This window comes from Manis pentadactyla, chromosome 11 (assembly GCF_030020395.1).
Source record: "Manis pentadactyla isolate mManPen7 chromosome 11, mManPen7.hap1, whole genome shotgun sequence".
Lineage (NCBI taxonomy): Eukaryota > Metazoa > Chordata > Mammalia > Pholidota > Manidae > Manis > Manis pentadactyla.
In genome coordinates this window covers 26,984,419-27,010,766 of record NC_080029.1, presented here as the reverse complement: position 1 = coordinate 27,010,766, position 26,348 = coordinate 26,984,419, and the positions used below count along the sequence as shown (strand labels likewise).

Below are 26,348 nucleotides of genomic sequence, written 5' to 3'. Positions count from 1 at the left end.
ATTTATTAAGCACTTACTGTTTGTCAGGTGCTCTTCTAGGCAAAGTGGTAAAATTAATGAATTTTATTAGACAAAAATCCCTGCCTTTAGAGTTTACATTTTCCAGCCAAAGGATATGTGCTTTTAATCTTGTTTTTCCTTTAAATACTGTTCAATAAAACAAAGCTGTTAACAAAACAGCTGTGCTTATTATTAGCAAAACAGTATTTTATCATCTGTGACATATTAATATGCACAAATAGATGCTGAGCAATGGAATACTAAATGACACTAAGAAAAGACGTGTGTGTGTGTGTGTATAAACTAGAGTTCAACACGTCTAGATTAGATTTCTGACTTTCTTTTTGGAGGACTGATCTGCTTTTATTTTGGGTCTTTTTCTGCTTTGATTCCACAGAATGTCAAAATACAGATTCTGAGATATCAAAGATTAGAGATGCTCTAGCATATGGAAAACCAAAGAGGAACACAGACCAAACTTCCTGGCAGGTCCCAAACAACAGAGAACCATGAAGAAAGCAGCCAAAGGAAAACTATCACAGAGCTTTGGGCTGATTTTCCTAACCATGTTGACAATTGAGCCAACTTTCAATTCTGAGGCCTTGTTTTGAAGGACTGTTCCTATAGACAGAAATACCCCTGGGGATACTACGGATTTAATGGGTAAACAAACCCTGATTACTACCCTATTCCCTAGGATAGTAAGGAAAGGAACTATACATAAGTCGTACTGCAATGTTGGGCAAGCCACTTGATGACCTCAATATGCTTGGTTGGCAAAGATGACCACCATGTCAAGTTATAATTTACTATGACATCTACCAAAATATGATCCTCCCTCTTGATCACTCTATTCCTCATTTCCCAAAGATATTTCCTATTTCCTTTTTTTGGAGACTGCAGGGAATCCAACCCAAAGACACACACCCAGGAATCCCCTGGTACCTGAGACAGTGTTACTTACCAGTTCCAATGGATAAGCCACTGCTATTGGAGCGGATGGTCTTAGAATTCAATACTTTCTCTGAGGAAAAATATTCAGTTGGTAAGGAACGTAGAATTACAGCCACGAAAAGTGAGAAGACTAGGATAGGGAGTTAACCTAGGAGGTAATTGTCCTCACTCTGGATAACTTTATAATTACTTATTGTTTCAGGTATTAATATCATAAGCCAAGCACCACTAGCTACTCTAACTATATTCCCTAGGTAAAGCAGCAATTCTCCACCTTGACTGTTCTTTAGAATCATCTTCAGAAAGTAACAATGGGACCCTAGGTTCCACTGATTTAATTGGTCAGGACAATGGGATTTCTAAAAGCTTCTCAGGGGATTCTAAGGGGCAGTCAAGGTTTTGAACCACTTATCTAAAATAACTGATTTGTAAACCTTCAAAAAGGCCTTTATAATGTAGTATAATTTTTATGAAGGAACCAGTTATGACCATTTCTTATTAAAGGTGTACTGAATGTTTCTCACAAAAGCATGAACACCAACAATAAATTAGTGGCTGACTACAAGTAACAAATTCTATGGCAAGAGGTGCAGAGCCCCAAGTTATCATGTGAAAAATGGACAAGAGGTTGCAAGTGACAAATCTCAGGAAACGACAATGTTCTGCTCCTACCACTTAGGTATGGCATCACTGACCATTATACGACTTACAGAAGTACCCTCTTTTCTTCAGGACACTTCTGTTTCCAAGAATGTGATCCATCATCAGTACCCTATGTGTGGGTCTTTCCTCTGTCAAAACCACCACAGCCCACACATAATAAACCCTTACCAACAATGAGAATGGTATGCCAGCCACGGCAAGATAGATCTGGGACGTGATGCAGAGATCCAAAAATTGGCCGAGGCCATGAGGTGCAGATATCAGAGCCATGTGGTCTCTCTGTGGGGGTCATTGCCAGGCGACCATTACCACCATTGCCCCAGGCAAAAATGTGATTATCTAGAAAAAAAATTAAACAGCAGATAGTTTAACAGAACACTGGCTTCCCAACTGTTTGGGCTCCATCTTTATGCCCTAGAGCTAGAAATATTTCCCATGTACAGAACAAGGGAAAGCTGTTTATTCCCCTACTGAAGGCCTAAACAATTCCTCATGCCACGAGATAAAATGACTACCACTCCTACATACTGTCATCCATCCATTCCTTCATTTGCTCATTCAACTTCTTTTGGTCATTCCTTCAAATATTTATTGGGCATTTACTACATGACAGGCACTGCTCGAAGTGCTGGGCATAGAGCAGTGAACAAAAAATGTCACTGCCTTCGTAGATCTGACATTCTAGGTGGGGAGGCTGATAAGTAAATAAATATCTAATACTTCAGGTAGTAGTAAATCTTACAAAGGACGATAAATGGTAAACAAAAGTAAGTGGAAATAAAGAATAAGAGGGGGGTACCATTATCTTAGGGTAGTTTATTATGATGGGATAGTCACAGAAGTACTAGTTGACACTTGAACAGAGATCCGATTGAAGTGAGAGGGAGACAGCAATGTGTATTATCTAGGGGAAGAACTTTCCAGGCAGTGGGAATAGTGAGTGCAAAGGTCCTGTGTAGGTAACATGAGTATCACAAACAAGGAACAAGAGCACTCTTGCAGCTGGGGCAAAGTAAGAGAGGGGACAAAGATCAGAGAAGAGGTGAGAAGTGCTGGAGTCCTGGTCATGTAGGGCCATGTAGGCCATTGTAATGACCATGGCTTTTATTGATTGAGATGGAAAACCACTAGAGTTTCTGAGCAGTTGGTATTTAAAAGGATGATCCCTCAGTATACCAGGAGGAGAATCAGTTGCAGGGGACCAAGGGTGGAAGCAGGGAGACCAGTTCTAGCGGTGCTGCTGGTGAGAAGTGACTGGATATATTCTGAGGATAAGCAATAGGATTTGCTGATGGATGGGATGTGGGTTGGAGGTTGGGGCTGCCACTTACTGAGAGGGAAAGGAAGGTAATGAGTTCACTTAGGGAATAAAAGGGGACAGAGGATTGAGTCCTGGGCACTCCAGGGCTCAGGAATTGGCTACTGCTGTCATGGAACCTGAGCTATTTGCCTGTCTATTTATATTATGTCTACCCTGCCCACTAGTTAATGAGCTCCTTGAGGATACGGACTTTCTGAGACTCACTTCTGTATTCTCAGAAGCTAAAAGAAGACTTTTAGTAGGCACTCAGTTATGTTTGCTGTGTGAATGAGGCGGTCAAGTTCAGAGGAATACAGGAATGTTTATCAAGAATAACATGCCCAGCCACAGACTCCAGTTCTACCCTCCTCATTCTGAAGTTTAACTTGTGAAATACACAGATCTATTGAAGAACATCACGTCTTTGAGACTCTGCCACAAAGTGCTACTGGATCTGCTACACTAAATTTAATTCTCAGTGATTCTGTCTTTCTAGGTAACATTTCAATTTATCTAGTCTGATCTAAACAGTTTGCTCCCCAAAATCCCTTGTTTTGGGACAAGCAAGGAAGGCTAATGTGCCACTCTGAAAGCTGGTTCACTTAATTAAATACAGTAATAGATTACTTATCTGACACTATCCCTGGATCTCTCATGTGTCTACAATAGGCACAGACCAAAACAAAAAACATCTGAGAGCATGAGCAACAACAAAAAAGGCTGAAATGAGTCAGAAGATAGTAAGATGAAATATGATTTGCTGTTTACCAATCAAAGAAGTAGCCAAAAAAAAAACTACCGAAAAGTTCAGCAAGAAGAGAGAAAAAAAGAAAGCAGAAGAAAGAGGGCAGGGAATGAAAAACAGCAGAAGTGACAGTAAAGAGAAGCAGTGAGAGGATCAAGAAGATGGCTGTGAAGAAGAAAGAGCTAAGACGAAAGAAAAGAAAATTCGATGAGAATGATTCAGAAAGCAGAGACACATAGTATACAACCCTTCAAGCCTTAGCAGCCTGAGGATCACTGCCAAGCAGCCGGCCCCAACCAAGGAGCAAAGTAAAATTATGTTGTTCTCCTCGCCAGCCACCCAGCCAACATTTCCTGAAACCAACACGGTGCTGGGCAAAGTATAGATAGAACTATTGAATAATTCTTAAAACATTTTGCCAAAGAAGTTAAAGTGAAAAAAGCAGGGGCTTAGATTATTAATTTGTCATTATCTAGAGATCTGACCTTTTTATTTTTTCAAAAATAATTTTATCTGTGGCATGTTCCCATTTGTGAGGTTACATTACAAAAGTTTTCTGTAAATTGATAATTTGCAACATAAAGTGAATATTCCTACAGAAACCATTGTAAAAGCAGTGGTTAGTATCATTTAGGACCACAGATGCTCATGGAACATAAAAGGAGGCAATTCTGTGTATTTTTCCTAGAGTGTCTTACTGAGGGGACAGCTGGTGGGCATTCATCGTTTCCTACCCTCAAGACTCACATTTTTCCCTTTGTTGCCAATGCTCTCCTGATGGTTCCTTCACCCCTTCTTCCCTTGCCTGCTCACTCTTCTCATTCTTTTTTTTTATTAAAGTATCATTGATATACACCCTTATGAAGGTTTCACGTGAAAAGCAATGTGGTTACTACATTGACCCATATTATTGAGTCCATACCATACCCCATTGCAGTCACTATCCATCAGTGTAGTAAGATGCCAGAGTCACTACTTGTCTTCTCTGTGTTACAGTCTTCCCCATGATCACCCCCCACACCATATGTACTAATCATAATACCCCTCATCCCCTTCTCTCTCACCCTCCCCTACCCCTCTACTTTGGTAACCACTAGTCCCTTCTTGGAGACTGTGAGTCTGCTGCTGAGATCTGACCATTTTAAAACAATCACTATGTTGGACACACAAAAAGTTAATGAAGCTCTATATGCTAACAACTGGCCACCAATCTAATACAATATAAGTTAACATATGTATGATCCAGCTATACAAATAACTAGTCCACCTCTTTTCTAACCCCAAATTAAAACACAGCCATCCACCCAGAAAGCATGAAGTGATGTGTACAGACTCACCATCAGTGGCAGCAATGGTGAACTCATCACCACAGGAGACTCTGATCACTTGCTTCCCACCTAAAGGTCCCCCCAAAAGGTTGATTCCTAGACGCTTCTTGTAATTCCCAACACCCAGCTGTCCACACTTGTTGCAGCCAAAGGTCAGCAGCCGGCCTCGCTCTAAGAGAAAATAAAAAATAAACAGCCAGGTACAAACGGTCCTTGCAGAGAAGGACAGTGCAGTCACCGCAGTGTTCCATGGAGCAGCCTCTGGTTGTCAGATGCACAACTACTAAAGCTGGTAGCCACATGATCTTGCACTAGGGTAGCTACAGTACCTACAACTATGACTAATTAGACTCCGGAAGTGACTCAATATTGTATTTTCTCTCTAATATTGTATTTTAAATGTGGGAAATGGATATCACCTAACTCAGAAAACTTATAAACAGTGCTAATTAGAGACAGTAGTTGCCTGGAATTCTAGGCATGGCATTGTCAGTACAGGACTTACTGATTATACATTTATAATAATATCAACAAAACATTTACTTGAATGACTAACTTGTTAAGAGAATACTGGAAGCTATGGAGAAATCAGGAAAACGTATATATTGTTAAGAAAAGCTAATACTTGATGGAATAAAAGTGCCTGAGCTACTAAGGCCTATATATACAGTTATAAATCAACTCACCATCAATAGCAGCTGTGTGAGTCTTGCCTGGGGAAATTGTACGGATCTTATAAAAGGACAACTGTTTGGCCAAGGTAAAGGAGGTTGTGTAGGGAACTTCATGGTATGCCTGAAACAAAGTAAAACAAACAGTGGACTCATTAAGTAAAAAATGGAGGGCTAACAGGCTGAGAAAGTTGTCATGGTGACCAAAAGGCCTTTCAAGCAAACTGTATTACTAAGAAGGTGCCAGGTAGCTTTTCATCTCCCACAGAACACAAGAAGAAATAAGCTCCCTATGTGATCAGAGAATTTAATTAGTACATGAAACAGGACTTTCTGACAAGTTTTCAATTCCTAAGTAAGGTATGTAGAACATAATCTCTCCACCCCAGAAGGTATCTATGTAAGGATAGAATTGTTGACATTTGTCTTGGTTATACACTCTGCACACCTAACAAAGGCAGCGTGAAGAAAGAAAAGAATCCTCTCAAGTAAGTTTAAAATTCACAGCAGATCCAATGTTATAACAAAAGCCAAATCAAGTAATGGTAATTTTGAATACGCCTTTTCAAACTACATACACACCCTCTCCAGGCTTGAGCTGAATATGTACTCTCCCATTTGAGAATCACTACTTCAGAGATTGCTTAAACATTACTTCTTATCTTTTCCATTGGGTCAGGAAACTTTTGTATCTTAATTTGATTCTTCAGAAAATGACAAAAACTCATAATACTAACACAAAGAGGAGATTAAGACTTAATATGAGTTGTGAATTTCATGACATCCTTGAAGGAGATGAATGGTAATTACATTTAATAAGCCTATACAGGATCAATGGTTTGGGATCAATAAATCTAAAAGACTCTCCAGGGGGGTGATACATGGAAATATGTTTCTTTTCATAATGTTCATTTTCTTGCACCTATTTCAGTGATAAGGTAGAACCTGAATTCTATCCCTTGATTCTTTGTAATCAACTTACTGAGGTATAACATAATCTTACACTAGGACAGCTACAGTATCTACAATTTACAACTATGTAATATAATACATATATGGATATATATTTATATGGATACATTTTTCTGTATCCATATAAATGTAAAACTACCACCTAGATCAAGATATAGACCATTTCCAACACCCTAGGATCCCTCCTACCCGTTCTATTAATATCCATGTCCTTCTTCCTAAAGTAACCACTACTTTAACTTCCACCATCATAAGTTAATTTTGCCTGTTCTTAAACTTCACATAATTGGAGTCGTGTAGTATGTTCTCTTTTGTGGCTGACTTCTTTTGCTGGACATAATGTCTGTGAGATCTTCACTTTAATCTTAAGTCAAATTCTATGGTCACTACCAATAATAGCATTCCCAAAGAAATTCCAACCTAGATAAGCTCTGATAATGTTAGGACACTCAAAGGGATACTCACTTCATGGTTGATAATTCCAGACATACACTGATTCAAACCTAGTTTGTTGAACTCATTAAGTCCACAGGCCAGCACTTTGCCTGACTGGGTCAGCAGAAATGTCCCATCACAGCCACACTGAACTGCAACAATAATCAAGGCCTTGGGAACATCCACCTGCAAGAACAAAAGAAAAAAAAAATCCCAAAAACGTAATTTGCATTAGGAAAAAAACCTCAAAGTTTCAAAAGTGATGTCCTGCATTTAGCAGAGTGACTACAGCAAAGTACAGGTTGCTCTATGCTCTTCAGATTTGCCCAGCAGCTTACAGGCTACTGTTTTCAACAAGAAGCTCAAGTTTTATAATAAAGTAAAAGAAGGCAGTTTCTGGCTGGCCAAACACAGCCCCTGTCAAAGTTTGAGCAATAGGTCCTACTTAGGAAGATGTCTCAGAAAACGTTAGGAAAGGAGAAGAATCAATCCATTGCTCATTTTATCCTCTGGGGTGGCAAAACCCCATAATAGTTTCAGAAGAAACTCAGTAGCTCTGTGAGGTCCCGGTGTGGTCATATGATAGGTGAGACGACAGAGTCCTGAGGTAGCAGCCAGGACTTCCAAAAGCTCACCTCCCTTGGCAGCTAACTAGACAGGGCTGGAGAATGGTGGGGGGCTGTGATGGATGTCTGTGCAGCCTGAAAGCTCAAGCCTCAAAGTTCCTATTACAGCCTTTACAGGAGAAAAGGAATGGCTGTGAATCCCACTGAGAATGGTCTTACAAATATCTAAGTTAATAAAAATGTAAATGTACATTGTTGACAGTGAATGAAATAGTCAATTACAGTCTACTTTCCAGTGGGTGAGCCCGCGTCCTACAGTGGGTATGATAGAGATGTGACCATGCTCTTCCCACAGCTGGTTTCAGCTCCTGTGCTGGCTCCTGCAGCTCTGAGAATCATCAGATATCATGTTTCATACAACATGACCCCTCAACACAACTATTTCCTCTGTTGTTCAACTGCAGGAATAGGAGGAGGAAATGGCTGTGTTGCGTTAAGATATAGCATACTGCTTTCCAATATCTTCCCAAGGAATTTTCCAGGGTACATTTAGCTGGATATGACTTTTTCACTGTACATGCCGATTTTAGCTCTCATCCCTGAGAAAAATGTGACTCCAGCGTGTCCACAGTGGCTGGATCTTCTTTCTCAACTTATTATGACTTAGTCAGATGACAAGACCACATGGTGCTAAATCAGGAATTCTGGATTTTCAGTCTCCCAGACAGGCAATATCAAAAATAAACACCTTGAGAGTATAGTATGAAGACATGTAATGACTCTACAGCATCTTACTACACTGATGGCAGTGATTGCAATGGGGTGTGTGTGGTGGGAGGGACTTGATAATATGGGTGAATGTTGAAACCACAATGTTGCTCATGTGAAACCTTCATAAGATTGTATATCAATGATACCTCAATTAAAATAAATATATGTAGAAGGAATTAAAAAAAAAACCTTGATATGAGGAGTCAGGGAAAGAGGACATATTACTGGAATCTGTATGACCTAGAAGCTTTAGGAAGAAGCTGCTTCTGATTTTACCTTTTGAGGTGTATAATAATCCTCTTCTGAATCCAGACCCAGTCGTCCTGAAACACACATAAGAAAGAAAATCATTAAAATGAAGACCTCTTTCCTAATAAAAATGTTCTGTAACATTCTCTTTCACTGAATTAACACTTCTCAGGTAGAGGCTGCATGATATGTGTTTAGAGGCACACAAGCTTGAAGTCAGGTTGTGTGCAAAGGAATGACTGAACAGAGACAAGGTTATACCTACCATATTCGCCACAGCCCCAGGAATAGACTTCTTTGTTTCGTGTCAAAACCACCACATGATTATCTCCACAGGAAACCTGCTCCACAGGGTTGTTCAGGAAGAAGTTCAGCTGCATGGGTTCCAGTACTTCAGGGCCAGCAACCTTATCTACCCCCATGCAGCCATAATAATCAGACCCAAAGGCATAGAGCTGACCCTCATCTGCAAAAGGAAGGAAAGCAGGACCCATTACAGGAATGACTTAACTTTGTCCAATCAGAAAGCAGGGCTGGAATGAGGACTACCTCAGCCAGTGATCTCATATGAGATGATTATATCAGAGAAATCGAGAAGACAGACTGTGCAAGTCTAGAGTGGTTTGTATTTAGGAGGTCAAATGTATTATTACAACAACAGTTTAAAAAGTAGTAGCATTACTTGATAATATGGATGTATGTAGTAACCACAATGTTGCCTATGTGAAACCTGAGCATAAGATTGTATATCAATGATACCTTAAAGAAAAAAAAAAGGTAGCAGTATTATCTTGTTAAAAAAGCTTAACATTATACTGGGGGCAACTTCAGCATGTTGTCTTAATGTGTGTATTTGCTGCTTGACTTTGGTTCTTTGAATACTGCCTTTTGTTGCACAATTCCAATTAAAATTGCACAGTATTAAGTACAATACCCCACATTAAATATACTTTGGTGCTTCTGCTGGTGGCTTACCTGTCACACATACAGTGAAATCATCGCCACAAGACACCTGATGGATAGCTTTGCCTTGCAACTTTTCCACATGCTTTGGCTGTCGGTAGGAGGCTTTGTCTCCGTGGCCCAGTTGACCATGGAGTTTTGTACCCCCTTGCATGTTCTGTGAAATAAAAAGGTCTTGTGAGGTTTTAACTTGTCATGCTGAAACCTAATCTTCATTATAACTTATTAAGAAAAATATAGGAAAAAAAACTATGGAAATTTGGAATTAAAAAAAAAAATGGGGAAGGGTTAAACCTTTTAATGGTGTATAGGATAAAATCCCTGCCAACAAGATTTTAAAAGTATACAGATGATTGCAACAACATGCATGGACCTAGAGGGTATTAGGCTAAGTGAAATAACCCAGGCAGAGAAAGACAAATACCATATGATCTCACTTACTTGTGGAATATAAAAACAAAGCATAAAGAATGGACAAAACAGCAGTAGACTCACAGACACTGAGAAGTGATTGGTGGTTACAATGGGGGAGGGGCTGAGGAGGGGTTTGGGGTGCATGGGTGGGGAGGTTGAGGGGGATAAAAGGGTGCAAAAATTCTCAATCATAATGTAAGTTAGTTTGTAGTACAGCATGGAGAATACAGCCAATGATTTTGTAACATCTTCCTATGCTGACAGGTAGTAACTGCACTAGTGGGGATGAAGATTTAATAAGGGTTATAAACCACTGTGTGTATACTTGAAGCCAGTATGAGATTGTATATCAATGATACTTCAATTAAAAAGAAAGTATCCAGATTTAAACCCCAGGCCTAAAAAGACCCATTCCCAATTTTGTCCTCCTTCAAATTTAAGGTGAACTACATATTTAATGATGGGTGATAGTGAAAAGAAATTCTTTATATGTAATGATTTTTTTTTTTTTAAAGAGTACAGCCTCTTAGCAATTCTTTCTAAAAGTTTTACAAATTTTGGTCACAGTTTCCCTGAAAAATAGAACAATTATAAAGAATCAAAGGTTGCTACATAGCACTGACAATAGTCCTAAATTACTTTTCAACAGTTTGATATTATGTACTTTTTTTCATTCAATAACTCAAATGTAAGTCCTTAATAAATTTTTTTTAAGGTACTAATTTCACTCCACCTCCAGCATCCCCCCAGGGGTTGGTTCTTTAAGGGATAGGGTTTTAGAAAATAAAAGTAAGTTTACACTCAGTAACAGAGGCCAAAGCATTCACTCATTCTTTCAATCAATCAGTAATGGAGTGTCTACTCTGTCGCACACTAGGATAAAGCCTGACGCCCTGGAGAATTATCTGAAACTACTAGGAGAAATGACCTCCTTCAGGAAGAGGAGGAAGAGTGAGAGGAACCAAAAGCCTAAGAGGAGCAAAAGCAAAGCAGCCCGACATGAGCCTGAGAAGACACAGCTGAAGAGACAGGAGGAAAGCCAAGACAACATACTCTCACGGAGGCCAAAGCTCCCAGGAGGAGTGGGCAACAATGTCAAATGTTGCCGGGAGGTCAAGCAAGGTTAGTACTAAAAAGTATGTTTTATTTTCAAAATTTATAGATTATTTTGTCAAGAGTAGTTTAATTGAGTGGCAGGGATGGAAGCTACCATTGTAGGTGAATGAGGAGCAAGTGGGACATAAGGAAATAGACAGTAAATACGGGCTCTTTGTTCAAGATGGTGAGAGACACGGTGGAATCTAGAGGGATCACAGGCAAATTCTACTCCAGATATACCTAGCCACTTCAATCACTGAGGGAAGTCTTAGAATTTTCCTGACATGTTACATTTCATTTGTTTCATTTGTTTACAAAGCAAATTCAGATACTTGTGGCTCTGAATCTTATCACTAGAACAGAATAATTGACTTTCTGAAATCACCCAGTTGTAAATGAGAGTCCAGTTTCCTGAGTCTAAACCTAGGGTTCTTTCAATCCTCTCTCCTTTCTCTCATTCACTCAAAAAACATTTATAAGCGACCTACCATGTACCAGGCATACAAACCAAGACAAAATGCCAGCTTGCTAAGAGCCTCATTCCACTGCCCCACACTGCCGCTCCTGCAGCACACTTTCAGCTAACAAAACACTCAGGCTTCTGGGCCCAGGAAACAAGAAGGTTTACATCACTGTTCCAAAGTAGTGAGCTTCCACTTACCACCCAGGTGTAGAGTTCCTTCTCCACTGTGACCACAGCAAAGTGGGTATTCCCTGCACACACCTGCCGGGCACTACAGCCACTCTTGATGACATCCAGTTTCTGGGGAGTGGATTTTCCACCACCCCAGACATAGACTTCACTGGTTCGCGATGTTACCACAGCAATGGGTGCTTCAGTCACAGTGCTTGACCTGCCAATAGCCCCCAGAACAAAGGCACATTTAAACATAAACACTGTATCAAAGAAAAATGCTTCCAGTCTGTTCCCTGAGAAGAACTGCCATTTATGGTATGAGGAAGTATGTTCTTTCTTGACTACTACTTTGAATCCTCTGTCATAGCAGGCTTGCAATTCTTGGTTTCATCACAGATCAGTCCGATCAGATCTGAGTCTGATCCATAACACCCACACTTTTCAACTTTTCAACATTCATCATGGCAATTATGTCCACTTTAGGATGAGGGTGAAATTATAGTTTTCTTTTTCTCAGAAATGAACAAGCTGACATTCAAGCAGATGTCAGCTTCTGAAAAGCTACTTGCTTATCAGGATCAAATCATGTATAGACCCAAGAAAGACCCTCTGATGGCAATTTATTACTTTTCAAGAGTCTCTTGAGCATTACCTTGGTCTCTTTGTAGGTGCATTAAGCAGCTTGACTTTTTCCTCCATCTCTCTACCAAAAGAAAAGCAAAGATATATGAGCAAAACAATAGGTTCCTTTATTGCACCAGCATCTCTTTAATATATTTCATAGGTTTAATCCTTTATAAACCATATGCCTCCTACATTATAATACTTTTAGGAAAGTACCTCAATATAACTCAAACAGCTATACTGGCCCTGGCATCAGACAATTCATCAAATATGAGAGGGCTGGCATTTGGGGGCCATTTGTTTTCTCTTTCCAATAAATGTTTCAGGCTGGAATGGAGTGCCTTGAGTACTTCTGATGCACATTTTTAAGTACCTGCTGACATCTCCATCTAGTCTGCCCACTGACTCCCCAAAACTCAACATCTCTCAATCTCAGCTCATTATATTTCTTCTATGCAGTTTTTCTTTCTGACTCTATTCCTGTAACTGGCACCCCACATTCTCCTAGTCAACAAGGCTTAAAATCTTAAATCATTTCTGACTCAGCTCTCTCCCTTTCTTCAATATTGAAGTTCTACAGATTCCACCTATACAATGGCCCCATATACTCACATCTCCTTTCCATTCTCACCACCTTAATTCTGGGAAGCTTTACTTCCCACCTGGACTGTCACTTACCATGGTTCCAATCCACTTTAGTCAATCCTATACTTACTAGGCTCACCTCTTATCACATGAACTGCTCTCTCATAAACATCCCATAGTTCTGTACTGTCTTGAATTAGGCAAAAATTCCTTTATCTGGCATTCAAGATTTTCTACCTGCTTTTCCAACCTTCCTTCCCTCTGCTTACTTCCATGTTAGCCCAGAGTTCTTATTCGGCCTAAATCAGTTACAGCTGAATTCCTGGGGAGGTACTTAGGTATCAGTATTTTTTGACAGCTCTTGAGGTGTTGCTATTACTGGTGTAGCCCCAGTTCTATAGCCACTAATCTAGCCAAACAGGACTTACTGTGTCCTGAATATTTTCCAAATTTCCTGTGTCTGTGCTTTATCTGGAAAGTTCATTGTCTTATCATTTTCCACTAAAATACAAAGTTCTAATGGTATTACTTTGTTAGAAATCTATAATTATCTCAATAAAAACTGCAATTAAAATTATTAATAGAAATATTTAAATAAGAGGTTAAAAGAGTGATTATATTGTTGGGAAATAAGCCAGATAAAAGATTTAAATATGCTTAACCAGCCCCAAAGGGTAATACTGCCTAAATATGCCTTGAACCTAAATGGAAGGTGATGGTGCTATGTCTCTAAATTATTATGCATAATTCTAGGTACTAAAACACTAGCTAGAGATCAACTGGAAAAAAACCAGAAAAGATTAATTAAATGACAGAACAGAGGAAGGGTACTGACCAAACAGCAAAGATTATGGCATCAGGTATATACTTACTGTATCTAAGTACAAGTTGAAAAAGAGCACAGTAAGTGTTTGCATATATCGGGAAGATATAGAAACAAAGAAATGGTAGGGGAGGAAGAAGGGTGGGTAAGGCCAAAATAGTGTAACAGGATGACATATAGACTAGAACATTTAAGAAGGATAAAGAACTTCTTTAGGGGTTGGAACTTCCTACAGGAAGTGAGGGATAAAGGACCTCCTTCCTTCCTACCTCTAGAGACCTCTAACAGAAAAAGTCTCAGAAAACCACCTGTCAGGAATCAATCAAGCTCAAAGGCCTGGTCCAAATCCATACTACTAACCAACAACTGCTGGATACTTTATATGCATTACTTCCTTTAATCCTCACCCTACTTTACTTTAGAGAAAACTAAGGAACAGAGCTGTTAAATAACTTGAGAAAGACAGTAGCAGGGCTCACCAACAAACCTAGGGATGCCTGAGTCCAGAGCCCTCCTCTCTTACTCATTACACTCTATTGCCCAACTCTAGCTTAAAACTCACAGGTGGGGCCAGTGCAGGGCTCTAGGGTCTCATCAGTATAAATTTTGAACAAAATTTCACAGGCTGAGGAGGTGAAAGCTAGGAGCTACCTTTAAGAAATGAAAACAGCAATATTGGTAAAAAACAGCACCACACTGGCCAAGTCAGGAGGCACCACCCTCTCTTGTGGTACTCTGATCAGGCCTCTAACAATCAACCATCTACAGGACAACGGAGCAACCTCTTTGTACTTTACCTCCTGCGTTTCCTGAGAAGCGGACGATCCAAAAGTTCATCTGCAGTGGGTCTCTGCTCAGGATCCTAAAAAGTACAAATGGGGTTTGTTTTAATTTAAAGGAAAAGGGCGAATTGGGATCTAAAAAGCATTTTAATTCTTAGAAGCCTATAGGTTAATTATTCAAAGGCCACTGTATATTATCCTTTTATTTCAAAAAATATAATTTCTTATATCACATCTCCATGCTTCTGCTTATCATTTCATTATCATCAACACTTGTACATGAATGAGAATGCATCTTCCTCATTTACTCAGGGCAGTGGCTCTCAAATTTCTATATATATAGCAAAGATCTCCTGGAGTGCTTATTATAAATAAAAATCTGGGGCTTTATCCATAGAGATTCTGATCCATCTGGTCTTGGGCGGGGCCCAGGAATCTTCAATTAGTTTACTTGTGAAACTCCCCCATCCCCTGGCAGTTCTAATGCCTATGGTTCAGAAACCATCACTGACCTAGAGCCACAGTGCAAGGCAACTTTGAGAAATTAGAACTAAATACATCCTGAAGTCCAAATTACCTCTGGCTATAGTATGATAAAATCAGTTTACAAAAATTAATCTTGATCATAAAATTTAGATGATAAAGTCATTTCATAGATTAATAAAGTAAGAATAAAGCAGAATAAAGTAAGAGTTAGTTGGCTGAAACACATAGCTATCATGAATTGCCAATATCTATCCTGGGTACAGCCACAAATACATCCTACCCTGGGGAAGTGGATGTGATTTTATGCAGGTTCATCTATGCCATACCCCAAACACTGAGGCTGGAAAAGAAAACACTAACCTGAAATCAACATGTAAGTCACACTCACCTGGTCAAGGCATGCATGGACCATTTGGATCAGTTCCAAAGAGTACTGGCTAGAATCAACTTCCATGGCCCGGATTCCTTGTACAATTTTCACACACAAGTTCAGTGGGTTCTATGAGGAAATGATGATTACATTGTTCTTGGTTATATAAAGATGACATTATAATCTACCAGTAGGGGCTCAGAAATGCCTGTAACTATTATTTAAAGAAGTGGTAATAGTTCTACATTAGGGCTGACTCTTTTTTTATTAAGGTATCATTGATATACTCTTACGAAGGTTTCACATGAAAAACAATGTGGTTACTACATTCACCCTTATTATCGAATCCCCCCCATACCCCATTGTAGTCACTGTCCATCAGTGTAGTAAGATGCCACAGAGTCCCTACTTGTCTTCTCTGTGCTACATTGTCTTTCCCCATGTAGGTGTGACTTCTTTTTATAACTATTAGTACACATAAGCAGGAAATGGTTAGGGATGCACTCTTGCCATCAGATGGAATGAAGCCAACTGGCCAACATGGAGACTATGTGGCCAATAGCATAATACTCAGAGTATATTATAATCGACCCTTCAACTCACTCCTAAGAAAAAGGAAAGCAAGGTTAGCCATGCTTCTTGGCTTTAAGTACTTCCTTTGCCAACTGATCTCCTAATTTACATACCCTAGTAATAGTTATACAGGTGATAACTCTGTTGCAACAAAGCAGTGAATAATAATAATTTTAAGATGATATTATAATAATATCACCACCATCACATTTATTGAGAGACCATTACATAGCAGGCAGGCATGTTACATATACAATCTTTCTAAAACCCTGGTAAACATCACATAAGGAGGTTATTATCATTACCAATTCAGAGGTGTAAATTGACTTGCCAAAGACTATACAGATAGTAAAAAAAGGAGCCATAATTCCAACCAAAGTCTAACCAATGCTAAAACTTACTTTCCTTCCACTACGTTATTTAGGAGAATTATGATATGCCCGAATAAACTTAAAAATTTCAGAAGTTAAATGGTCTCATGAAAGGCCAATGAATTTGCATTATCTTATTATTTTTCATATATACTATCAGAGCATTTCTGTGAGACAGATATATACATTTTTCCTTACTAGAGAAATGAAATGGAGGACCAAGAAGATGAAGTGATCTGCCAAAGTTTTTACACCTGTTTTGTACAGGATATTGGATATGAATCCACATTTGCTACTCAAATTGTGGTTCACGGACTAGCAGGATCAGCATTATCAGAGAGCCTGTTAGAAATACAGAATATCGGTCCCCACTGCAGACCTACTAAAATGAAGTCTACATTTTAACAAGATGCCAGGTGATTTCCTATGCACATTAAAGTTTGAGAAGCACTGCTTTACAATGGGCTTTACTTAGGAAGGAAAGAAAGACTTAAAAGGATTTGTTGCCCATAAAAAATAACAATCTTTAGTCATAAACAATCTTTATGTAATTTTTCATAAAAAAGATCAAAACACTTTAATGAGTATTATATAATTTGCCACAGCCAAAGCTTAAGACATGAAATGGTTTATCCGAGCTGTAGCACCACACAGTTGATCCTAGAGTCAGTTTTACAATTATAGTCAACAAATACAATACAGCTGCCTGATCCTTATTATTTCCATGGAGACTTCACACTGGATATAAATCTGGTCTATATTTTAGTAATACACCACTAAGCCAGTACTTGAATACTAGTTGTCATTTTTGCCTATAGTTGATTTCTGTTCAAGACATCAGAAGCTCAGGAATAAATGAGGTTCATTCTCTCAACCAAGCTTTATCATTTACAAAGACAACGTGGGGGTAATGCATCAACTTACTGTAGCATCAAATGTTCTCTTTAGCGTAAGCAGTTCAAAAATGACGCAGCCTACTGCCCAGATATCAGATTTGAAATTGTATTTAACTCCTTGGCAGAGCTCTGGAGACATGTAATATGGAGTTCCCACAAGCTGAACAACAAAGACAACAATCAAAGAAAACTTCTTTTCTGAGGCAAAACTGTATTAATATTTCTACAACTAAATTAAATTTCTTAGGAACTAGTTGGTAACACCTATAAAACATTCATCAGCATATCCCAAAGTGGTTTTTATGAGATGACGCCCCTATGGGGAGAAATCTTATTCATATTAAATTTCTTGGGACAATCTCTGTGGTAAAGGCACTGTGGTAATTTGAGAGGCACAACAGCTCTGTGATTCACAGAAGCTTTAGGCCTTCAAGGCCCACAGAAAACTTCATGCAGATAAAGACATGCCAATGGAAAAATACAAAAACTGGCAGTGAGGAGATGGTAATTCAATAAAGAGGTTAAAAGTTCTAACTGAAATAAATGCACAAAAATGAAACTTTGTAAATGGCTCAATCTAACATTTGCAATACTAACACAGCCACTGAATTTCTTTTGAATTTGAAAAAGCAATTTTCAGATGGCTTTCACAGCATTTATAAATTTTCCTATCATTCTTTCTTTGCATTTAACTGGCTAAAAGAAGTCAAATCCTAATTTTGTCAGATTAGTCTTGATGAGAAAAATCCATATAAAGACATGATTTCTTCCTCAGATGCTCACTATGACACTATTTACAAACAGACTGAGTGCCTCAAGCAAAGACTCCCAACCCTGGCTATCAGCACCCATGGATATCTCTAAATTGCTTGCAAGAATATCTCATTATTAATTTTATCAACCTAAATTTTCAAATTCTTCTAAAGACAGAATATTATGAAACCAGAAGAGTAATAATTGAGTTTTATAACTCCTAAAAGGAGGCCATCATTGTTCTTAAAGATCACCTCTTTGCCATGGTCTTTCTTAGGATCAGGTTAGAAGGAAGCCCAGTAGTTTAGACTGTGTATGATATTAAAAATCAGAAATGTTCTCTGAGCATTAGTCTTTATTTGTAATACAGGGCTTCTGAACCACAAAAATTCAAAGGAAACACAAAAAAGAGATGTCTAACATCCTAAGCTCAAATATTAAAAAAGAGATAAAGTGAAATCTACTAAAGAACTTAGGCTGGGAAAAAACAGTAAAGCATTTTATTACTTTTAGAAAAGTCCCTAGTCAGTGTTAGAATGGGCAGTCAGAGCTCTAATGTGGATAATGGCTCTTGAAAGAACACCTGAGCTGTTAGTAAGCTCAGGAAAAAGGCTCCTGAAGACTTGCTTTGTAAGTGTGGAGAACTTGCAAGAATATTGAGGAAAGTGTGCAAGATTTAGGAGGGTATAGTTATATTTCATGGTGCTGGACAGGAAAAGAAAAAAAATTTAGGACAAAGGCAACACATACTTACCGTCTCAGCCATGGAATACTCAGAATTAAGTTTCTTTGCTAGGCCATAATCTCCAAGTTTTATCAAGTTTGCCTTGGTCAGAAAAATATTTAATGTCTTTATATCTCTGAAAAAAGATGCTGTATATTAAACCTATATAATCAATTATTTTATCTCATCCCCCACCCCACCCAGGATTAGTACAGAATAAAAATGTGTTACCACTGCTCACTGTTACAGGATCCCAAATGGGTGTTATCATTTTCACGTGCACCTTAACATTGAAAAGGGGATTTGGCGGGGTGGAGGCAGAGAATGAATTTCATCCTCTAGACTTCATAGCACAGACATGTCTCCCGTACCAAGGAAGCCATTAGGAAAAGTTGAGAGGGTCAGATGGAAAAAAAAAAAAAGGTGCCATAGATAATCATAGTTCTTCTAAGTTGTACTGCCTCACCAGTTATCACATGTCTTGAATTAAGTGATATGAAGGCAACTTTAACACTTGGTTGGTATTAAAGTTTCGAATCTGTTAAGGCAAGAGAAGATGCTGCTCAAATCCCTGCAGCAACATAATTAGGCTGTGCCGATTACCTAAATAAGATCACAATTTTTCTAAAGATGAACTGAACATGCAACAAATAAAACTGCCTGGTTCATACTCTGGCTTCCTTACTGAAAAAAGAAAAAAAAAAGATATTCTTTGTAACTCTGGAAAGAAAATAACAATATGGAACTGTAGCCATTCAATAGCTATCCAGAAATACATGTTAACTGAATGAACAAACCAACAAAGAAAGAAATACTGGTGTATTAACATTAATCTCTAGCAAAGGTCAATGACTCACTTAAGAGGGGTATAACACTATGGAAATGTTCTTTAATGGTTCTCTCCTATAGTTAGAAACGAATAGAAAAATGTCCTCCCCCACAACCCTACCCCTGCCAAGAACTGGTAAAACTGTGTAATTAATTGTACAAAATTAACAGTTTTTTATTTAAAGACTTAATTATAAAATTAAAAACAACTGCCATTTACTATTGCTCAGAGAAAACATTTACTATGAATTCCAACCAATCTAATACCAAGAAGGTGGCTTCTTGGCTTTACTGAAGAATCAATTAATTGAACTCTAAAATCTCTCTTAAAGAAATGACTGAGCAGTACTTAGCTACTGAAGAGATTCTTCCTAGATCACATAGCTTAACTTCAGGAAGTGAAGATAACAACCCTCATTACTCATTCTTCCCTTTCTAAATTATATAAATGGAAAAGCCTTGACTGCTTAATCAAGAATATAATAGTGCTGATGGGAGGCACCCAAGGTGGGGGTTGGACTGGTGGGAAAGAATCTATCCCATATTACTTCACTCATTACCTGTGAAGGATTCCAGCTTTATGGATACAACTCACTGCTGAAACAATTTGAAATAGGTACCACACCACCATCTGCAGAGAAAAATTAATTGTATTTGGACTAGAAACAAAAAAATTACATTCAAATAAACACACACACTCTCTCTCAAACAAAACAAAGGAAGCTGCAACCGGGGGTTATGATTCAACTTGAATTGATATCTCTTGCTTGTAGGTTGTGTAGGCAAAGAAAAGTCGTAGGGGTAAAAGAAAAAACAGGTCATCACAAAATAGTTCCAATGTCATTATAAAATATAGTATGGTAAAGCAGATTTGTGGAAAGAAATCCAGGAAGAATGCAAAGATTCAGAAAATTGGGCATACCAGAATGCAGTGATAGAACTGGGAAAGAAAGCCCATAGAGAATCATGATGTGCAAGTAAACAGTTCAGGAAGCAGCTATAGACAGCTTCCTTGTTGGAAGTTTCCTTTCTCTTTAATATCAATCAGAGCCTGGAAGGAGTCTGAACAAAAGGATAAAAACTCTTCATTGCTAGAAGAGTAAATACAGAACTAGAATTCAAGAATCACAACATTCAATTCTAGCTTCCTTTCATAGAAATATGAATTACCTCTTCCTCAAACAACTTGTCCTTCTGACGAAGGATTTTGTCATACAGGTTCCCTCCTGCAATTAAATAAGAGACAGGTTTGAATTGCTTGATAGAGATCAAAGCATGGCTCATGTATCTACTATAGTTTTAAAAGGTGACATAAGGAAATGAAGGATTCTGCTTCCTCTCCAAAGGAAACCTCTTCTTCCCTCTTGGCTCTTAACAAGAATAAAAAATTCCTCCCATCTCTCAAGGATTGTATCCAAAATATTCTTCTAAGGTTTCCTCCCTAACAGAAGAGGCTCAATATAAAAAAAGAAGTATGACATTTTTAGAAATGAGAGTAAATACTATACCTACATTACTCTAATTAGTAAAATTACCTTGTATGTCTTCAAAATGAGATGATTTTCTTTTCAAGAATTCCTTTTAAAAAGAAACCTGCTATATGTTTTTAACAATTCTCTCAATATGACTACTAGAACGTTTGGGTTACACCTGTAATGCAAAGATGTATATACAGGTGTATATGATTGACAACTTCTTTTTCTCTCCACCTCACACTGAAAGGTTTCCCCAAATTTAGGGTATACCCTAGATTGTTTCCAATCATTACTCCCTTTACTAAGGCCTTACTGCAGAGTAAGTCTGAATTTGCTTCTCCTTTCCTTTACCACGTGACACAGACTGGAAATGATCATGGTTCATTTTACTTCCTACCTGCAACTACAACTTACACTAAGTTTCACAACTTCCTTGCCCCTGCAGTTTAGTAAGGTGGAGTTTGAGTAAATGTGCCATTTGTTCTAGTTCCTCCTAACCACAAAGGAAGTTAACTGCTTGAGGCTTTTGCTACTTCAAAAATCTCTAACATAGTCTTGTACATTTAGGGTTGACTATAATCAGGAATGATCATGATATATAAGAGCCTAGCAAGAAAGTTAGAAGTCTAGGAACTTTCTCTTGGAGACTGAAGTAAAGAATATGCTGTAACCTCATGAACCTGCAGTTTAACAAAGGGCTTTGGAGGCTCTTTTAAATATGAAGAAGGTAGTATAGCATGTAACAAACATTTACTACACACCAAGTACTATGCTAGAAGCTTTACATATTTATTTAATACAGGAACACTAGGAGGCAGGTACTGTTTATCAACAAACTCATATTAAGATGAGGAGGCTGAGGTAGTGAGAAGTTAAGTTTCTTGTGCAAGGTTAGAGCTAAAAAGTAGTGTAGCTTGGGATATGGATTTAGAGTCTATTTTCTCAACAACTAGGCTATAGGGCTATCTTAAAAGCAAAATGGTCCAAAGAAATCAGAGACCAGATAAGTAAGGCCACGCTTTACTACATCATTTTCATTCAGCTATGATCATTGGACCACTTTTTAATAGGACGGCTTTGGCTGCAGTCAATATAAATAAACGCCACTTACAAGTTTTCATTAAATATTACTACATCAAGCCAGTGTCAAGCCACACTATGTCTCTAATGCCTAAATCATGTCATTTCTTGAGAAAAAAATATTGAAAAATGAATGTAAATTCAACTGAGCAATAGTCTGAAGATGGAACTATAATCACAAGGGAGAATTTCAATATGCAGGAGGAAAATCCCTCCCCTTACTTTGTACATCTCTTCAAAACTCTCCAGGGCCTCAACCATTTCTCTTAAAACTCTAAAAATCCATTTAACGTTCTTTATCATGGTACATGCCTCTTCTTTTTCTCTCTCCATCAAGGTAAGTATGAGCACAAGAATGTCTTGCCAGAGAAGCCTCACTGAATTTTATCTTACCATTACAATACTCCAGCTCAATCAACAGGGTGGTGTTGTCCATGAAGTGATTGTAGTAGGCAATAATGTTGTCATGCTGCAGCAGTGCCAGAATAACAATCTCATTCAAGGCATCACGACGTTCCTTCTCAGACAGTCGGGTCAAATCAACTTCCTTCCACACAACCAATGAGTCATCCTACAACACAGTAATAGAGGTATGGTGCTTTCCTCTTGACTAGCAGAGAATGAATCCACATCCGCATCTGTACACCTAGAAAGAACACTTCCTAGATGGGCAGAACCTCACTCCTTTTTCTTTTTTTAAATTAAGGTATCATTGATATACAATCTTATGAAGGTTTCACACGAGCAACATTGTGGTTTCAACATTCACCCATATGATTAAGTACCCCCTGACCCCACTACAACCACTGTCCGTCAGCATATTTGGTGCGATAGAGTTATTACTTATCTTCTCCATGCTATACTGACTTCCCCATGACCTACCTATATTGCACTTACTGTTTTTTTAACTTTTTCTTTAAGCAAAACATGAACAGACTTTAGAGGCTATGCATACAGCTGAGCATCATAATTTACTGCAAGACTGGGAAAAGTAAAGGATTAAGATGCTGTTACATTTAATTAGAATGACTAAAAATATGAGATGGAGGTAGATGCCAAAAACTCTAATGAGGGACATTATGACAGACTGCTAATCACAATGAAGACTGCAGTAGGGCTAGAATATTGGGAGAAAAAGAACTGGAGAGTGGCTATTTATAGCTGACCAGTTTCTTACAAAATGTAAATATTAAACTTACCTCTAATTTTATACATTTATACTTCTATAGTGATTTTCATTTGTCTTTTTGGGATAAGAATAACTCATATTGTATAACAACGAAGCAAAACTGATGGAATAAAACACCAGCAGACTCAGACTCCAAGAAGGGACTAGAGGTTACCAAGAGGGAGGAGTGGGGGAGGATGGGAGGGGAGGGAGGGAGGAGATTCAGGGGTATTACAGTTAGTACACACTATGTGTGTGGGGTCACAGGGAAGACAGTTTAACAAGGAGAAGACCAAGTAATGACCCTGTGGCATCTTACTATGCTGATGGACAGTGACTTCAATAGGGGTATGGGGAGGACTTGATAATATGGGTGAATGTAGTAACCACAATGTTTTTCATGTGAAACTTTCATAAGAATGTATATCAATGATACCTTAATAAAAATGAATAAGTAACTCATCTAAGGGCTCTGATTCACTTCCCTCACCTTGCCTCGTTTTGCAACTCTTATCTCCTGTCCCTTTCATGTATCCTTTTCCTCTATTCATGAAAACTTATCTGCAGCTCCCAATACCACTTCCATTTATAATCTAATTCTCTATTGATACTGCTCTGAGCCCAGGAGCATCCCCACTTAAACAACCTTTAGAATGGCTCTGCTAAGGCCTTTAAAACTTTGGGGAAGATCCAGATGAACCTTCTACTGTACGGTTACTCAATACAATAATTTCCTTAATTTTCAGAGCTCATACACTGAAACGATATTCATCCATTCTTTTTCATTTATATACACATTATTAGGTAAGAGCTGTTTTTTTTTACTAACAAGGCTAACTGGCCTTCCCATTGAAATGCAAGCTTCCTGAGGTACCAGGCTGCTTCTAATTAGACCTTTGTATTGCAGATATAATAAACTTTTGGTGACATGCAGAATGCTGTGCAGTTTTTGAAAAGGGCAATCAAGCTTAACTTAAAACAGCCTCAGTAATCAAGTTCAACATAACAATGGAAAAGGACTGGCAAGGGATGGGCAACTGTTCTAGCTCAAGATTTATTTCTAATTTAAGTGGGCAAATCATTTAAATATAGTTTTACTGTAAAATAGGAATATCAATGCTCATCCCCTCTTTCTCACATTGTGAGTATATCTAAGAAAACAGAACACTAACAATAACTCTAGCATCATACAATAATGTTGCACTAGAAATTATTTTCAAACTACCTCTCTCCTCCATCTCTCAAACTTAAAAAATGCCAACTTAGAACACACACTGGCAACTGCAAATGGATCACTTTCAACAACCCCACCAAGTTCTCATTAAATGCTGAACTATTCCAAAGCCAGAGTTTTAGGACTGTAGGGATCAAACCCAGTTGATGGTTAGTTTTTGGGAAAAAAAATCACCACTACAGGGTTTTAGATCAGTATACATTTTGAACTTTAGGGTCAGTGATCCATGAATCTCTTACAGGATGCATATATGTGCAGTAGTGGATGGGGTGGGATTATGTTTACATTAGGTTTTCAAAGGAGTCCACGCTCCCCACAAACTTAATGGCTTAGAATATATCAAAAAAGTATTTCCCATGCATAGACGCTGCTGGGTAAACACTGATGAAGAAACCAACACACTAAGATATTCCAGCGATCTTCAAAAAAAAACCTCCAGTTGAGTGTTCATATCTGAATGGCAAAGATAATGGAGTTGCCACTGATGTGGGAATTTTGAAGCTCTGTCCCCTCCTCCCCAACCCGACCCTGGAGAGCTATACAGCATGAGAGGAAGTTTTGACAATACCTTACATTCGTATACCATTTTACTTTACAGTTTGCAAAGTACCTTAGTTCGAGTCTCAAAATAACCTTAAAAAATAAATATTATTTTTAAGGTAGCTATCACTAACCCCCATTTACAGATGGGAAAACTAAAGCTCAGAGAAGATTCAGAGTTCCTCAGTAACCCGGGCTAAACAAAAATGACCCGTTAGTAAAACCAGGCATCTAGGAATTCCTAGTGTGCAAGAGAGTTGGAAGAGTGGAGAAGAAGACCCTGCGGCATATACCCTGCGGGCGCCCAAACAATAGTGAGTCCGAGGCGCGGGGCGCAGGGAAAGCCGGGAGCCGGTCGGGGCTGGAAGGGCGGCTGCGAAGGAGGGGCTCGGGGCGGCCGGGGCCAGAGCCCGCTACCTCGGTGCGGCGGTACAGCGTGGCCTCCCCGAAGGCGCCGCGGCCCAGGACGCGGATGGGGATGTAGTGCAGTTCCTCCTGCTCCGCCGCGCCGCCGCCGGCTCGCGACCCCGCTCCGGCGCTGGGGCCCGGGCCCGCGTCCCCGCCACCGCCGGACTCGCTCCCAAAGTCCGAGTTGATGGAATCGCAGTGTCGCTCATACTCGCCCAGTACCGACATGGCGGCGGCCGCGGGACCCGCCTGCGTGTCCCGAGGGCGCTGGCGGCGCTGCCCCTCTCTCGATTCAGACGCCGGCCCGCGGCTCCGTCAGCCCCGCCAACCCGCGAGGCTCCATGGTGGCTCCTTCCCCCTGACCCGGAAGCTGTTCTGGGTGCTTCCGGCCCCGCGGGGCCTCCTCCGCTTAGCTGGCCCACTCGTTCAGTCTCAGGGCCGTGGATTGTTGGCCTCCCGGCCGCCGTTAAAGTGAGGCCTCGGGCAGGGGTTTGGCGGGCGCGTGGTGGGGACCGTGGAGCGCTAGGGCTCCGGGAGGCGCAAGAGTGTCCCTGATGGGTCTGTAGGACGCCCCCCTCCTGCCTCGTCGCCGACTCCTGGCCAAGTTCCCAGTTTTGAGGTCCGGAGATCGTCCAGTTTCATCTGGGCGTCAGGCCTCTCTCAAGGGCAGTGATTGGGGAAGCAGTACTTTCCCACGTTGGACAGCGCTCTTTGTTTAGAGGGATATTATAGTAAGCGGAAATAGTAGCCTCCTACCATCTCAGTCAGTGGACCCAGTTATTTATCCCAGAATCACCCTCGGTCCCTTCCACACAACCCCAAAAATATTTTGAGTCAACCCTCCGATACCTTCCTGCCCTTT

The 26,348-nt window shown here is 39.4% G+C and overlaps 1 protein-coding gene across 1 annotated transcript in view; it reads right to left on the bottom strand.

Moving 5' to 3' along the window:
• Positions 1–25,869, bottom strand: part of NEK9 (NIMA related kinase 9) — a 34,382-nt gene extending 8,513 nt beyond the window's left edge. The window contains exons 1-18 of the mRNA XM_036913134.2: positions 25,496–25,869; positions 22,530–22,707; positions 20,752–20,807; positions 20,142–20,212; positions 18,784–18,889; positions 17,305–17,436; positions 15,455–15,565; positions 14,596–14,660; positions 12,419–12,469; positions 11,791–11,983; positions 9,630–9,774; positions 8,920–9,120; positions 8,682–8,728; positions 7,099–7,254; positions 5,677–5,785; positions 5,000–5,161; positions 1,786–1,956; positions 965–1,024 (exon numbers count right to left, since the gene is read on the bottom strand). Of these exons, the coding sequence (XP_036769029.1) occupies positions 965–1,024; positions 1,786–1,956; positions 5,000–5,161; positions 5,677–5,785; positions 7,099–7,254; positions 8,682–8,728; positions 8,920–9,120; positions 9,630–9,774; positions 11,791–11,983; positions 12,419–12,469; positions 14,596–14,660; positions 15,455–15,565; positions 17,305–17,436; positions 18,784–18,889; positions 20,142–20,212; positions 20,752–20,807; positions 22,530–22,707; positions 25,496–25,714 (2,233 nt within the window). The 5' untranslated portion in view covers positions 25,715–25,869. The remainder of the gene's footprint in view (positions 1–964; positions 1,025–1,785; positions 1,957–4,999; positions 5,162–5,676; positions 5,786–7,098; positions 7,255–8,681; positions 8,729–8,919; positions 9,121–9,629; positions 9,775–11,790; positions 11,984–12,418; positions 12,470–14,595; positions 14,661–15,454; positions 15,566–17,304; positions 17,437–18,783; positions 18,890–20,141; positions 20,213–20,751; positions 20,808–22,529; positions 22,708–25,495) is intronic.
• Between the last annotated feature and the right edge of the window lie 479 nt (positions 25,870–26,348).